At 37.9% G+C, this 16,443-nt stretch overlaps 1 protein-coding gene across 1 annotated transcript in view; it reads right to left on the minus strand.

Annotated features, from left to right (window-relative positions):
• Positions 1-1,626: 1,626 nt before the first annotated feature.
• Positions 1,627-16,443, minus strand: part of CNTNAP5 (contactin associated protein family member 5) — a 914,769-nt gene continuing 899,952 nt past the window's right edge. Inside the window, exons 22-24 of the mRNA XM_060106110.1 lie at positions 5,717-5,935; positions 4,042-4,113; positions 1,627-1,823 (exon numbers count right to left, since the gene is read on the minus strand). Of these exons, the coding sequence (XP_059962093.1) occupies positions 1,627-1,823; positions 4,042-4,113; positions 5,717-5,935 (488 nt within the window). The remainder of the gene's footprint in view (positions 1,824-4,041; positions 4,114-5,716; positions 5,936-16,443) is intronic.

The following is a 16,443-nucleotide window of genomic DNA, read 5'->3' on the forward strand; positions in this document are numbered from 1 at the left end:
ATAGTCAGAAGTGACAGACACACGGAGAACAAGATGGGATGCAAATCGAGTCTGTCTTGTAAAGAGAATCAGCAAGTAATTTCCACATTCTGTGGACCATTCTCTTTGCATTCCCAGCCTACTGGAGCATTTATATCCTTTCCCCCTTATCTTTTTCCTGAAGCTGGATCAGAGGCAAAGAGTGAGGAATATCACTACAGAAAAATCACCAGGATTCGTACCGCCACCTCGTGCATGTGCCCAAGATAACTTCTTGAAGGAATAACTGTGTTTCATGGATGTTTTGGTATCAAAAGGGGCAAATACCCTGAAATGTGTCACTGCCTGGTCTGGGAGTTTATGCCTGCAGAAAAAAGTGTGTGGGGGGGAGGGGCTTTATATACACAAGATGAAGCAGATCTGAAAATGTGATGTGCTGTAGGACTCAAGGGCTCCTCTCAAATTAATCAGTGGGGTCTCCCTGGAGCTAGTCAGAATGCCTCACACATCAGTTCATCCTAAACCTCCTAGAGAAATGGCTCAGTGGACAGACATAGATTATTCTGTCTACTCTAAAGTGTGAAACCTGTGTTTACTTTCTTCACCATACTTTTAGTGAGGGGAGGGAAGGAAAGAATTCTGTTTGGTATTTCTTTGCTTTCATGCAGTTTTTTGTTTGTTTGTCTTGCTTTGTTTTTTGTTTTTGTTTTTCTTTAAAGCTGAGTTAAGATGGTTAAAGCTCTTTCATGGAACCAAGTGCTAATTTAGACTTTTATTTGAATTGCTTTTTGCTGCAGCAATTATATATATACCAGTATAATAATCCCAGGAATAACCTAGTTAGCATTTCTCACAAAATTGGAAGAGGCATTTTTTAAGTTACAGAACATCTACTTCCTAGCTGCTTTCTTTTTACCTCCTAGTTTCAAGCGACTATTTTCCATGCTTCCCCTAGGTTTATGCTATTGTGTTCTGTTCTAAAGTGTCAGCCCTGGAAGAGTGGTGAGAAAGGAACAAAGCAATAGCTCATGACTATCAGGAATCCTATATTTGAAAATACTCAGGGGATAAGTCAGAGCGAACAACAATGATGAGTTAGGCTAATGGGCTTCCTGTTGGGGGAAAATTAACACACAACAAACCTCTCTTGTTCCTTTTAAAGTTCCACTGACACAAACCAGGCCCTAGCATCTTGTTTTGGTACCCTGAGTTCCCTGGTCGGAGTGGACTTGAAATGGGGGAGGGTGTTGAGGATGACCGTTTCATGCCGAAGTCACAGAGCTCAGGTTCAAGGTAAGCCTGAAAGACTTAATGGTTGCAGAACTCAAGGCTGCATCTTAGAAAGTGGAAATATGGAACTGAATATGGACATGTGTAAACATGTGTCCCTTCCTTGTCTAAAGTAATCTGTCTCTTGAATGATCGTTTTCACCATTATAACTTTGTCACAGAGGAAGGCAGTTGCCATAGCTGCCTGGTATTCTGAGCTGGTTCGAGGGGATAGATGCTGTGGTGAATGCAGGTATGTTCCAAAACTAAAAGGAAAACAGAGAAAGAGAATGACCAAAATGAAAGATAGGAGAAAGAGGAGAAGGAGAAACCAAAAATGAACAACAAAGGAAGAGTGTGAGGTGGTCCTGCAGTTTTTCAGATGAAATATTCCCGCTTACACTCGCTCACTGTGTTTTGCAAATCAATGTCATTTCTAAAGGAACTGTCCAAATTTTCCGGATATTCCTTCTCCTTCATCTGGTTGGTACGATGTGACTGCTTATGCTGGTAAAGGAAGCGACTCATGATGCCGATGATGGAGAAGATGATGAATATCACCACTGCTATTACTCCTGTTGAGAAAGAGGGGACAAGAAAGAGAGGGAAATTATCACAGATCATCTGATCAAGAGAGGGAATTCAATGTAGACAAGAAAGGCACTTAGGAGAAAGAACCAAACAAAAAACAAACAAACAACAAACTCTGCCGCAGATCCAGAAATAACCACAGGCTGAAATGCGTTCAGGCTTCAGTTACAAAAAAAAATCCTCTTTCAGGCTAGTGAGTGCTCAAACTAGTTTCAATTAGAGGAGGTTTTATTTAATGGACTAAGAAAGCCATCAAATGGATATGGAATCAGACTAGCAAAGGATCTCTTAGTAAATTCCTTTAAGACCTGCTTTAAAGAAGGTGTCTGAATCATTTTTAATTAACACATTTCTTTGTCACCTTGCAGATAAGTATCTTAGAACTACTTTAGCATCCTAGAAAATATGTAGATATCTCACTTCCCAATACATGCTTTATGGATGTAAACTTGTTTATGGTATATTTTTGCTTTGCTAAAAATGTTTTACTAATAATGAAATGCTTACTAAATATTCAGGGCATTCTCCCCTGCTGTGCACTCTGCAAGGCATAGGCTCGTTTGAAGATGGTACTCCTCTGTCCTCCAGAGTCAACTGCAATGGCAAACTTCTGCCCTGTTGTGTCAGATACTATCCTACTTTGATTGTATGTGATTTTACGGGACCTATTTGGCAAGCTGTCCTCACTGACCCTAAGGTCTTATCCCTACCTTTGCCAGGAAGGCTCTTGAGAAGGGAATAGCAAAGTCAGAGTAAAACCAGGTAAGTTAACAAACCTAGAAATAAACTGGATATAGTGAGTGATACCCAGGAATGGGCTGCAGCATTTAGAGATGAAATACAGAACCACTTTCTATCCTATTCAGGGTGGGAGGCAGTGAACCTCCAGGAATTTTTCTCAGGGGTTGGGATGAATTTCCTGTCTTAAACAGGCTCATAGAAGCCTGTACATGGGTGGGGAAAAGTCAGCAGTCACAAAAGTCTTTTCTCCATTTGTCAAATGAGAAATTATAGGAAGAGAAACAGGAATCAAATGGTTTCCTATATTTCTTGTCGCCAAACAAAAATCAACTTGGACTCTTTACCCTGAAGTAGATATTCAGGTCAGACATTTGAAGAACTTCCTTAAGAAAAGGGTGTGTGTGTGTGCGTGTGTTTCCTCACAACCTTATTGTAACAATGCACTTCTGTGCTCTCTTTGCCATTTGTCCTCCCAGCCTAAAACACTACTCACTGGTTCTATTGTTACCTGTTTCCCCTTCCCACCCCACCTTGCCCCCACCAAGCTGTGAGTTCTTGCAGGGCAGCATCCATGTCTTTCATCCTTGTATTCTTGTACTTAGCACTGGTCCTGACCCATAGTGGGGGTTCTTTCCATAGCAGTTAAATAAATGGTTACTTTTTATTTTTAAGAGCAGAACTTCCTCTGGTGTGAATTAGTCCATCTAGCCTGCCAGAAAGCAGAGATGGGGCCACCTGTGAGGACCATGGTTCTCAGATGGAAATGAATTCTGTCTCTCACAGGCATCTTACATTAAACAAGTTTGGGAGTCATTCTGTGTTGCAAGGCCCAGATGGAAAAATCAAGCTACTGGAGGCAACAGCCAAGCTGAGGCAGAATACAGAGCAGTGAGGCCAAGAGGCTGTGAGAAAATGGAAAAGCGATGTGGGCGGGAGGGAGAGCAGAGCTCACAGCAGAGTGGACAAGAGCTTCCTCTGTAATCGTATGTACTGCTAGATGGGAAATAACAGTCCCGTGGGCTTCACTGTGCTCATTAGATCCACTTGGTGGAGAAAACCCAACAACACTACAGCTTTGCCCATCTGTCTGCCCCAATATGGCATTTTCCCATATGCAGTTTTATTAGTTTGCTTTGTGCTTTAGGAAAAATGACAAGTGGATGAGATCAACAGGATGCACGCTGCCTGTCTCGAAGTAAATTATCCAGCTGTTGACTATGCGCTCAGCTGCCTGGTGGTTCAGGGAGGGATCCCTTCATGGAGCTGCTGGTACTGGGCTTGGAGGGGAGGGTGCCTTTGATCATCCCAGTATGTGTGATTATTCATGAAAAACCTCACGTTCTTAGATCATGCAGGGTTCTGGGTGCTGGATAGCCACACTGAGGAAGGATTCAGGTAAGTTTCTCCAGAACACAGAACCCCTGATATCTTTTCTGCTTTCAGCCACAAAGAATGGTTTACCTCCGATGAGAGCCGAGTCACTTTGCACTGCGTTGGTGAGTGGTTCCCGCTCATCTGTCTTCCCAAAAAGATCTGAAAGGTGTAAAAGACACTCAAAGTCTTAGAAGGAGATCTGCAATATGGCGTTGTGATGACACACCTGTGTATTAGACCAGGTGCTCTCAAATAGTTGGCATTTTGGAAGGAAACCAAACATACCCAAAAAAGCATTTGAAGTATACTGCTTACACCCCATAGTTTCATGACCCTGTTCGTTTCTATGTAAGTTGTAAGACAAGAGGTTAAAAGACATGATGGTGGTACTCTGCTCGTATGTGCCTTGGCCCACAGCTTACCTCTCAGCCTACCCTTGAAGTCCCTTTATTCTTTGCTGGACAGTTCCTATGCATGTCAATGACTTCTTCCCTCAAGCACACCTGCCTCTGATTCAGAGGTTTCTTTAATTACAAGAGATTTCTGACTCCATTGGCAGGAAAGGGCAAATTTCTGGTGAATTAGCACCCCTAAGAAACCCTCACACATTTTACTATATGTGCATTAACATATACGGTGTAAAAAAAACAAAGAGCATCAAGTTTGAAGGCGCATAGACCTGGTTACGAATCCTAGCTCTGACACTTATTGGTCTGGTGACATTGAGCTACATACATTTTTAAATAACAATCTGCAAATGTATTAAAGGGGATTAAAGATCCTATAGGTATGCGTATAGTGCATATAAAATTGTCAGGACCTATAGCACCTCTCATTAGTATTGCTGTATCATTTAATCCTCAGGAAATGACTACAACATGGTTATAATTTTTTCCAATCTCACAGATAAGGAAATTATATCAAAGCCATTAAGTAACCTGCCCAAAGTTCTGTAGTTCATTCATGGAAGATTCAGAATTCCAATCAAGGGTTGCCAAGTGTTGTATTCAGGTTCTTTCTAGGATACGTACCTGACCATTGCCAAGAAAACACCAAGATTGGTGATGAGCATGCAGCAGCAAAACTCTGTGCCCTTTCTTTGCTTGTAATTCATAACTTATCTGGCAATTGATGACCACACCTGATTAAAATAAATCCTAAGAACACTCCAAGACACCTAGAATGACAATGACTAAGAAAAGGTATTTCAGGAAGCAGCAAAATAAGAGAAGGTATATGGATGGTAGTCCTGTGGGACTTTCCTTTTATCAAGGAAGGTCGCTTTTAATCACATGAATTGTATTATTGATAGATCAACAACCAGCCTGCCTTCCTGACCCCTAAATTCCTTAATCCTTAGTGGAGCAACCACTTAAACAGTAGTGAATATATATATATATATACATTTTCAGATTGTTATTCAAAAATGTATGTAACTCAATGTCACCAGACCAATAAGTGTCAGAGCAAGGATTTCAACCCAGATCAATGTGCCTTCAAGCTTGATGCTCTTTTTTTAAATAACATATATGTTAATGTACATACAGTTAAATATATACACATATATCTATTTCTAACTACTCATTAAAATTAGGATTATCTAAACATATTAAATATCACTAAGAAATCAGTCATAATTCTTAACCACCTGTAATCATACAAGGTAACAAATTGGGTAATATTAGCCTTTAGCCTCGAAGCTTCTTGAAGACATCAAAGTAGCACTGGTGCGAGAAGTTCCCTTGAGTATTTTCTTGCACACCTGATGAAGAATGCACCGTGGTCACTGCATTCACATCCGAATCCATCATCGAGCCACAGCTGGATTCTGTCAAGATCCCTTGGATGGTTACAGGTGCAGTGGTGGCATGGCGCAGGGCTGCCTTCAGTGGTGCTATATGGTTGTATTGGACTGAAGCCAGACAGCCAACAAAACCCAGGGTGTTTGCTTTAGCAACTTCAGAATCCAATCCAAGATTCTCTGCAACATGAAAGACAATCAGATTTTTTAAACTATGCTCCATATCTACTTTAAGTAATGTCTGAAATTACAGAAATTACCTCGTTATCTTTTGAATAAAGGAAATTGTCCCCCATCTCTCTTTATCTCCTCTTTCCAAACTCTACCCCCACTACCAGTGTCAGTATATCAACTACATATCATAGAAAATTGCTAGGGCTATCTTGCTTTAAGACAATGTTTCAAACTTCTAAATTTTCATTCATGTATTTTATGAACTGTAATGAATATTTAGTAAATCTCTTCTACACTCTAGATGTTTTATAAAATTTAGATCATTATCTCCATCACCATTTATTTATGGATTCTGGTGATTAATTCAAGCGTACTACAAAGCTCATTACAACATTTCACTCAAAATGATAACAAGAAAAAAATGAAAAGAGGAAGACAGAGCAGTTAGAATTCAAAGTGGTCCTCTCAGAAATTTATCATGTTTGGTGTTTTAAGCAGCTTATATACACCGACCTTCTAGTCAAGATTTTCACATGCTTAGTTCTGTCCGTGGTACTGATCGGTGAGCGTGGATTTTCTATGACAGAAATCAATCTCTTAAAGTATCATTGAGTCTTTATAAAAGATAATGAGACAAGCATTTATGATTCACGACAAGATCAAATGTCTCATTGTCTTCAAGATTTGTGGTAAGATTGTTCAGTAGCCCATTTCTTTATTTTAACAAGGATCATTTGGACAAATTGCTGTGATGCAATTACATAAAACTACAATACGGGATTAACCTTTTTTTTCCCCCTTTAAGGCATAACAGTTTCAATAGACCTAGATTGTTCAGATAGATATTTTATTATGATAATCTGTTTATTTTCTGGAAGAGGACAAGGACATTCCTCTCTATCAGGTAAAGTATAATTTATTTCCATCATAAATGATCAAAGAGTGCTGCCAGGGATCACCAACAAAGCACTTTGTTGGCCACATTTAGGGAAGACATATAATGGACATATGGATCAAAATGAGAAATTAACATCCTTTAGCAGTGCTTTTTCTAGTTTTGTCCTCATTATTGTCTCCCCCTTCAACACCCATGTTAACCTTGCTAATTTATCATCCCTCTCTGCTTATAGGAAAAGAAAAGAAATCATGCATTAATTTTATGTGGCTATTGTAACAAATTAGCACAAACTTAGACAGCATAAAACAACACAAATGTTTTGTTTTACATCTCTGCAGAAGTCTGATACAGGTCTCACTGGGCTAAAATCGAGCTGCTGTCAATCTGCATTTGTTCTAGAGCCTCCAGAGAATAAGCCATCTCTTTGTCTTTTCTAACTCCCCCAAACCACCTACATTCCTTGACTTAGAGCCCCCTTCCTGTATCTTCAAAGCCAGCAATGTTGCATTTCTGTGTATCTTTCTTCCAAAGTCACATTTAATACTAATTCTCTTCTTTTGTCCCTTCTTCCACTTTTAAGGACCCTCCTGATTGTACTGGGTTCAGCCAGATAATCAAGGATAATCTCCCTATTTTAAGGACAGCTGGTTAGCAACATTAATTCTTCTTTGCCAGTTAGCTTAACATATTCACAGGTTCTGAGGATTAGGATTTGGCTATTTTTTGTGGGTCATTATTCTTCCTACCACTCCATTCTTCTTGAGATTCTGTGAGAACTTTCCAGTTAATGATAATAAAAATCTAATAGAGATGTGAATTGACACTCTTCAAGTGTGTAAGAACATGGGGCAGGGGTGGGGAGGAAACTGTGGTCTTCCAAATATTCCTGTAAATATCCTACAGTGGTGGTACATATTTGTTACGTACTCATGAAAGCATCATGTATGCCTATTTCTCATTCTATGCTTACAAAGACTGAGATTATGAGCATAAGAGACTGCTCAAACACTGTTATGCAAAAGTCTTCCACACCAAAAAGCTTTAATTATGACTAAGTGCTATTTGTCGAGTGCCAACAGAACTCAATGTACCCTAGTGTAATTCAGAATGCACATTAGCTACTGATTGGTAGTTTTCAAGGGATAGAGTTAGAGATCAGAAGTATTTACAGAAGGAAGACAAGAGAAGGGAAGCATAAACTTGTATGAAGATTTTGCCTTGTAGGATTTCAAAGCAGTGGAAAGTGACATGTCACTGTAGCTATGCCTTAAGGGTCTAAGTCAAAACTGCCAGATCTTATTCCTAGAATTCAGTTAAAAAGAAGACTGTATTGGTGACAAGGTCTTTGAAGGATACCGTTATTCTGACCACTATGAATCCAAGTTCCAGGTAAAAGAATCGGCACATGGATAAATAGGGGGAAATGTCAGAAAATGACCACCTCTCCTTAATGGAAGAAATGTTTTGGATCAAGTCTTATCTCTAGGAAAGTTAATTTATTCTAGATGTATAAAAAGCATGCAAACCTTGAGAGGGTTCTGAAAAGAAATGAAGAAAACAAGAGTCCTTGATAGCAGAAAATACTCTCAGTATGAGGCCTGGCATAATGATTTCTCAGATTCTTACATATATGGAGAGGCAAAAAAAAAATGTTAAGATGGTTCCAGATTATATTTACTTCTTATAAATTTGTTACCTAATATGTGGTAAGAAACAGTTGTTTGCTAAAAATGCATTTGTTCAATAGTCAACACCTACTGGGTACCTACTATATAATAATGCAATATTTTTTAAATTATTGAAATGTGATTGATGTACAGTATTATGTTAGTTTCAGGTGCACTATAGAGTGATTTGAGATTTGCATACATTATGAAATGATCACAATGATAAATCTAGTAACCATCTGTCCCCAAACAAATTTATTACAATATCAGTGACCATATTTCTTATGCTGTATATTATATCACCATGGCTTATTTATTTTATAACTGGAGGTTTGCATCTCTTAAACCCATTCACCTATTTTGTCCACCCTCTACCTGCCCCACTCACCCCTCTGGAAACCACCAGTTTTTTCTCTGTATGACTGTGTTCATTGTTTGGTTTGTTTGTTTATTTTGTTTAGTTTTTTAGAATCCACATAATCAGTGAGATCATATGGTATTTGTCTTTGTATGACATTTCACTTAGCATAATACCCTCTAGATTCATCCATGTTGTAGCAAATTAGGAATTTAACCATTCATCTATCCATGGGCATGGGCACTTAGGTTGTTTCCATATCCTGGTTATTATAGATAATGCTTCAATGACGTTGGAGTGTATAGATCTTTTCAAATTAGTGTTTCTGTTTTCTTTGGGTAAATACCCAGATATGAAAATGCTAGATCATATAATAGTTCAATTTTTAACTTTCTGAGCAATCTCCATATGGTTTTCCATAGTGGTTGAATGAACTTACAATCCCACAAAAAGCACACCAGAATTCCCTTTTTTTACATTCTCAACAACACTTGTTATTTTTTGCTCTTTTTGATAACAGCCATTCTGACAAGTGTGAGATGGTATTTGATTGTGGTTTAGATTTGCATTTCCCTGACGATTCGTGATGTTGAGCATCTTTTCATGTTTCTGTTGGCCACCTGTATGTCTTCTTTAAAAAAAAAAGTCTATTCATGTCCTCTACTCATATTTTTAATATTTTGAAATTGTGTTCTGTGTATATTTTGGATATTAATCCCATGTTGGATATATCAATTGCAAATATTTTCTTCCATTAACTAAGCTGCCTTTTCATTTTGTTGATAGTTTCCTTTGCTGTGCAAAATCTTTTTAGTTTTATGTAGTCCCATTTAATTATTTCTGCTATTGTTTCACTCACCTGACACAGATCCAAAAACATATTGCTAAGACTAATGTCAAAGAGTGTACTTCCTTTGTTTTCTTCTAGGAGTTTTATGGTTTCAGGTCTTCATTGAAGTCTTTAATCCATTTTTAGCTTGTTTCTGTATATGATATGAGAAATTAATCCAGTTTGATTTTTTGCATATAGCTGTCTAGTTTTATCCAGCACTATTTACTGGAAAGATTTTTCCCATTGTATGTTCTTACCTACTTTGATGTGGATTAATTGACCATATAAGTGTGGGTTTATTTCTGGGTTTGCTATTCTGTTCCATTGATCTGTGTGTGTGTGTGTGTGTGTGTGTGTGTGTGTGTGCTTGCACCATAATATTTTGGTATTTTAGTTTTGTAGTATAGTTTGAAATTAAGGAGTGTTATACCTCCAGTTTTTTTTCTTCTTTCTCAAGACTGCTTTGGCTATTCAAGGTGTGTGTGTGTGTGTGTGTGTGTGTGTGTGTGTGTGTGTGTTTGTGTTTCCATACAAATTTTATTTTTTTTTATTTTTTTTTTAAATTTTTTTTTATTTTACAAATTTAATCAGTTATACATATACATATGTTCCCATATCCCCTCCCTTTTGCGTCTCCCTCCCACCCTCCCTATCCCACCCCTCCAGGCAGTCACAAAGAACCGAGCTGATCTCCCTGTGCTATGCGGCTGCTTCCCACTAGCTATCTACCTTACGTTTGGTAGTGTATATATGTCCATGCCGCTCTTTCACTTTGTCACAGCTTACCCTTCCCCCTCCCCATATCCTCAAGTCCATTCTCTAGTAGGTCTGTGTCTTTATTCCTGTCTTACTCCTAGGTTCTTGGTGACATTTTTTTTTCTTAAATTCCATATATATGTGTCAGCATACAGTATTTGTCTTTCTCTTTTTGACTTACTTCACTCTGTATGACAGACTCTAGGTCCATCCACCTCATTACAAATAGCTCAATTTCATTTCTTTTTATGGCTGAGTAATATTCCATTGTATATATGTGCCACATCTTCTTTACCCATTCATCCGATGATGGACACTTAGGTTGTTTCCATCTCCGGGCTATTGTAAATAGGGCTGCTATGAACATTTTGGTACATGTCTCTTTTTGAATTATGGTTTTCTCAGGGTATATGCCCAGTAGTGGGATTGCTGGGTCATATGGTAGTTCTATTTGTAGTTTTTTAAGGAACCTCCATACTGTTCTCCATAGTGGCTGTACCAATTCACATTCCCACCAGCAGTGCAAGAGTGTTCCCTTTTTTCCACACCCTCTCCAGCATTTATTGTTTCTAGATTTTTTGATGATGGCCATTCTGACTGGTGTGAGATGATATCTCATTGTAGTTTTGATTTGCATTTCTCTAATGAGTAAAGATGTTGAGCATCCTTTCATGTGTTTGTTGGCTGTCTGTATATCTTCTGTGGAGAAATGTCTATTTAGGTCTTCTGCCCATTTTTGGATTGGGTTGTTTGTTTTTTTGCTATTGAGCTGCATGAGCTGCTTATAAATTTTGGAGATTAATCCTTTGTCAGTTGCTTCATTTGCAAATATTTTCTCCCATTCTGGGGGTTGTCTTTTGGTCTTGTTTATGGTTTCCTTTGCTGTGCAAAAGATTTGAAGTTTCATTAGGTCCCATGTGTTTATTTTTGTCTTTATTTCCATTTCTCAAGGAGGTGGGTCAAAAAGGATCTTGCTGTGATTTATGTCATAGAGTGTTCTGCATATGTTTTCCTCTAGGAGTTTGATAGTGTCTGGCCTTACATTTAGGTCTTTAATCCATTTTGAGCTTATTTTTGTGTATGGTGTTAGGGAGTGATCTAATCTCATACTTTTACATGTCCCTGTCCAGTTTTCCCAGCACCACTTATTGAAGAGACTGTCCTTTCTCCACTGTACATTCCTGCCTCCTTTATCAAAGATAAGGTGACCATATGTCCGTGGGTTTATCTCTGGGCTTTCTATCCTGTTCCATTGATCTATCTTTCTGTTTTTGTGCCAGTACCATACTGTCTTGATTACTGTAGCTTTGTAGTATAGTCTGAAGTCAGGGAGCCTGATTCCTCCAGCTCCATTTTTTGTTCTCAAGATTGCTTTGGCTATTCGGGGTCTTTTGTGTTTCCATACAAATTGTGAAATTTTTTGTTCTAGTTCTGTGAAAAATGCCATTGGTAGTTTGATAGGGATTGCATTGAATCTGTAGATTGCTTTGGGTAGTAGAGTCATTTTCACAATGTTGATTCTTCCAATCCAAGAACATGGTACATCTCTCCATCTATTTGTATCATCTTTAATTTCTTTCATCAGTGTCTTATAATTTTCTGCATACAGGTCTTTTGTCTCCTTAGGTAGGTTTATTCCTAGATATTTTATTCTTTTTGTTGCAATGGTAAATGGGAGTGTTTCCTTGATTTCACTTTCAGATTTTTCATCATTAGTATACAGGAATGCCAGAGATTTCTGTGCATTAATTTTGTATCCTGCTACTTTACCAAATTCATTGATTAACTCTAGTCGTTTTCTGGTAGCATCTTTAGGATTCTCTATGTATAGTATCATGTCATCTGCAAACAGTGACAGCTTTACTTCTTCTTTTCCGATTTGGATTCCTTTTATTTCCTTTTCTTCTCTGATTGCTGTGGCTAAAACTTCCAAAACTAGGTTGAATAAGAGTGGTGAGAGTGGGCAACCTTGTCTTGTTCCTGATCTTAGTGGAAATGGTTTCAGTTTTTCACCATTGAGGACGATGCTGGCTGTGGGTTTGTCATATATGGCCTTTATTATGTTGAGGAAAGTTCCCTCTATGCCTACTTTCTGCAGGGTTTTTATCATAAATGGGTGTTGAATTTTGTCAAAAGCTTTCTCTGCATCTATTGAGATGATCATATGGTTTTTCTCCTTCAGTTTGTTAATATGGTGTATCACGTTGATTGATTTGCATATATTGAAGAATCCTTGCATTCCTGGAATAAACCCCACTTGATCATGGTGTATGATCCTTTTAATGTGCTGTTGGATTCTATTTGCTTGTATTTTGTTGAGGATTTTTGCATCTATGTTCATCAGTGATATTGGCCTGTAGTTTTCTTTCTTTGTGACATCCTTGTCTGGTTTTGGTATCAAGGTGATGGTGGCCTCGTAGAATGAGTTTGGGAGTGTTCCTCCCTCTGCTATATTTTGGAAGAGTTTCAGAAGGATAGGTGTTAGCTCTTCTCTAAATGCTTGATAGAATTCGCCTGTGAAGCCATCTGGTCCTGGGCTTTTGTTTGTCGGAAGATTTTTGATCACAGTTTCAATTTCAGTGCTTGTGATTGGTCTGTTCATATTTTCTATTTCTTCCTGATTCAGTCTTGGCAGGTTGTGCATTTCTAAGAATTTGTCCATTCCTTCCAGGTTGTCCATTATATTGGCATAGAGTTGCTTATAGTAATCTCTCATGATCTTTTGTATTTCTGCAGTGTCAGTTGTTACTTCTCCTTTTTCATTTCTAATTCTATTGATTTGAGTCTTCTCCCTTTTTTTCTTGATGAGTCTGGCTAATGGTTTATCAATTTTGTTTATCTTCTCAAAGAACCAGCTTTTAGTTTTATTGATCTTTGCTATCGTTTCCTTCATTTCTTTTTCATTTATTTCTGATCTGATTTCTATGATTTCTTTCCTTCTGCTAACTTTGGGATGTTTTTGTTCTTCTTTCTCTAATTGCTTTAGGTGCAAGGTTAGGTTGTTTATTCGAGATGTTTCCTGTTTCTTAAGGTGGGATTGTATTGCCATAAACTTCCCTCTTAGAACTGCTTTTGCTGCATCCCATAGGTTTTGGGTCGTCGTGTCTCCATTGTCATTTGTTTCTAGGTATTTTTTAATTTCCTCTTTGATTTCTTCAGTGATCACTTCGTTATTAAGTAGTGTGTTGTTTAGCCTCCATGTGTTTGTATGTTTTACAGCTCTTTTCCTGTAATTGATATCTAGTCTCATAGCACTGTGGTCGGAAAAGATACTTGATACAATTTCAATTTTCTTAAATTTACCAAGGCTTGATTTGTGACCCAAGATATGATCTATCCTGGAGAATGTTCCATGAGCACTTGAGAAAAATGTGTATTCTGTTGTTTTTGGATGGAATGTCCTATAAATATCAATTAAGTCCATCTTGTTTAATGTATCATTTAAAGCTTGTGTTTCCTTATTTATTTTCATTTTGGATGACCTGTCCATTGGTGAAAGTGGGGTGTTAAAGTCCCCTACTATGATTGTGTTACTGTCGATTTCTCCTTTTATGGCTGTTAATATTTCCCTTATGTATTGAGGTGCTCCTATGTTTGGTGCATAAATATTTACAATTGTTATATCTTCTTCTTGGATTGATCCCTTGAGCATTATGTAGTGTCCTTCTTTGTCTCTTCTAGTAGTCTTTATTTTAAAGTCTATTTTGTCTGATATGAGAATTGCTACTCCAGCTTTCTTTTGGTTTCCATTTGCATGGAATATCTTTTTCCATCCCCTTACTTTCAGTCTGTATGTGTCTCTAGGTCTGAAGTGGGTCTCTTGTAGACAGCATATATATGGGTCTTGTTTTTGTATCCATTCAGCCAGTCTGTGTCTTTTGGTGGGAGCATTTAGTCCATTTACATTTAAGGTAATTATTGATATGTATGTTCCTATTCCTATTTTCTTAATTGTTTTGGGTTCGTTATTGTAGTTCTTTTCCTTCTGTTGTGTTTCTTGCCTAGAGAAGTTCCTTTAGCATTTGTTGTAAAGCTGGTTTGGTGGTGCTGAACTCCCTCAGCTTTTGCTTGTCTGTAAACCTTTTAATTTCTCCATCAAATCTGAATGAGATCCTTGCTGGGTAGAGTAATCTTGGTTGCAGGTTTTTCTCCTTCATCACTTTAATTATGTCCTGCCACTCCCTTCTGGCTTGTAGAGTTTCTGCTGAGAGATCAGCTGTTATCCTGATGGGGATTCCCTTGTGTGTTATTTGTTGTTTTTGCCTTGCTGCTTTTAATAGGATTTCTTTGTGTTTAATTTTTGACAGTTTGATTAATATGTGTCTTGGTGTATTTCTCCTTGGATTTATTCTGTATGGGACTCTCTGTGCCTCCTGGACTTGATTAACTATTTCCTTTCCCATATTAGGGAAGTTTTCAACTATAATCTCTTCAAATATTTTCTCAGTCCCTTTCTTTTTCTCTTCTTCTTCTGGAACCCCTATAATTCGAATGTTGGTGCATTTAATGTTTTCCCAGACGTCTCTGAGACTGTCCTCTGTTCTTTTCATTCTTTTTTCTTTATTTTGCTCTGCAGCAGTTATTTCCACTATTTTATCTTCCACCTCACTTATCCGTTTTTCTGCCTTAGTTATTCTGCTATTGATCCCATCTAGAGTATTTTTTATTTCAATTATTGTGTTTTTAATCGATGCTTGATTCATCTTTAGTTCTTCTAGGTCCTTGTTAACTGTTTCTTGCATTTTGTCTATTCTATTTCCAAGATTTTGGATCATCTTTACCATCATTATTCTGAATTCTTTTTCAGGTAGACTGCCTATTACCTCTTCATTTGTTAGGTCTGGTGGGTTTTTATCTTGCTCCTTCTCCTGCTGTGTGTTTTTCTGTCTTCTCATTTTGCTTATGTTACTGTGTTTGGGGTCTCCTTTTTGCAGGCTGCAGGTTCGTAGTTCCCGTTGTTTTTGGTGTCTGTCCCCAGTGGCTAAGTTTGGTTTAGTGGGTTGTGTAGGCTTTTTGGTGGAGGGGACTACTGCCTGTGTTCTGGTGGATGAGGCTGGATCTTGTCTTTCTGGTGGGCAGGTCCACGTCTGGTGGTGTGTTTTGCGGTGTCTGCGGACTTTTTATGATTTTAGGCCACCTCTCTGCTAATGGGTGGCGTTGTGTTCCTGTCTTGCTAGTTGTTTGGCATAGGGTGTCCAGCACTGTAGCTTGCTGGTCGTTGAGTGAAGCTGGGTGCTGGTGTTGAGATGGAGATCTCTGGAAGATTTTCGCCGTTTGATATTGTGTGGAGCTGGGAGGTCTCTTGTGGACCAGTGTCCTGAAATTGTGTGTGTTTGTGTTTCCATACAAATTTTAGAATTATTTGTTCTAGTTCTGTTAAAAATGCCACTGTAATTTTGATAGGGATTGAACTGAATCTGTAGATTGCTTTAGGTGGTATGGCTTTAATAATATTCATTTTTCTAATCCATGAATATAGCGCATATACAGAGGATTTTTTTGCATCTATGTTCAGAGGTTACAAGTTTGGCTTGTAATTTTCTTTTTTCCTTTTCCTTTCTTTTCCTTCCTTCCTTCCTTTCTTCTCTTTCTTTCTTCTTTCCTTCCTTTCTTTCTTTCTCTTTCTTTCTTCCTTCCTTCCTTCCTTTCTTTCTTTCTTTCTTTCTTTCTTTCTTTCTTTCTTTCTTTCTTTCTTTTGTGTGTTCAAGTCTTTTCTGGTTTTGATATCAGTGTGATACTCACCTCATAATATGAATCCAGATGCATTCCTTCTTCTTCAATTTTTTGGTATAATTTGAGAAGGACAGGTGTTAACTCTTCTTTAAATATTTGGTAGAATTCACCTTTGAAGCCATGTGGTCCTGGACTTTTGTTCATTGGGAGAATTTTTTTTAATTATTTTAAAAAAATTTTAAATGATTCAATTTCATTACTGTTAATTGGTCTGTTCATATTTAATATTCTTGATTTCAGTCTTAGGAGATTGTAGGTTTCTAGGAATTT

Source organism: Mesoplodon densirostris, chromosome 8, assembly GCF_025265405.1.
Source record: "Mesoplodon densirostris isolate mMesDen1 chromosome 8, mMesDen1 primary haplotype, whole genome shotgun sequence".
Classification (NCBI taxonomy): Eukaryota; Metazoa; Chordata; class Mammalia; order Artiodactyla; family Ziphiidae; genus Mesoplodon; species Mesoplodon densirostris.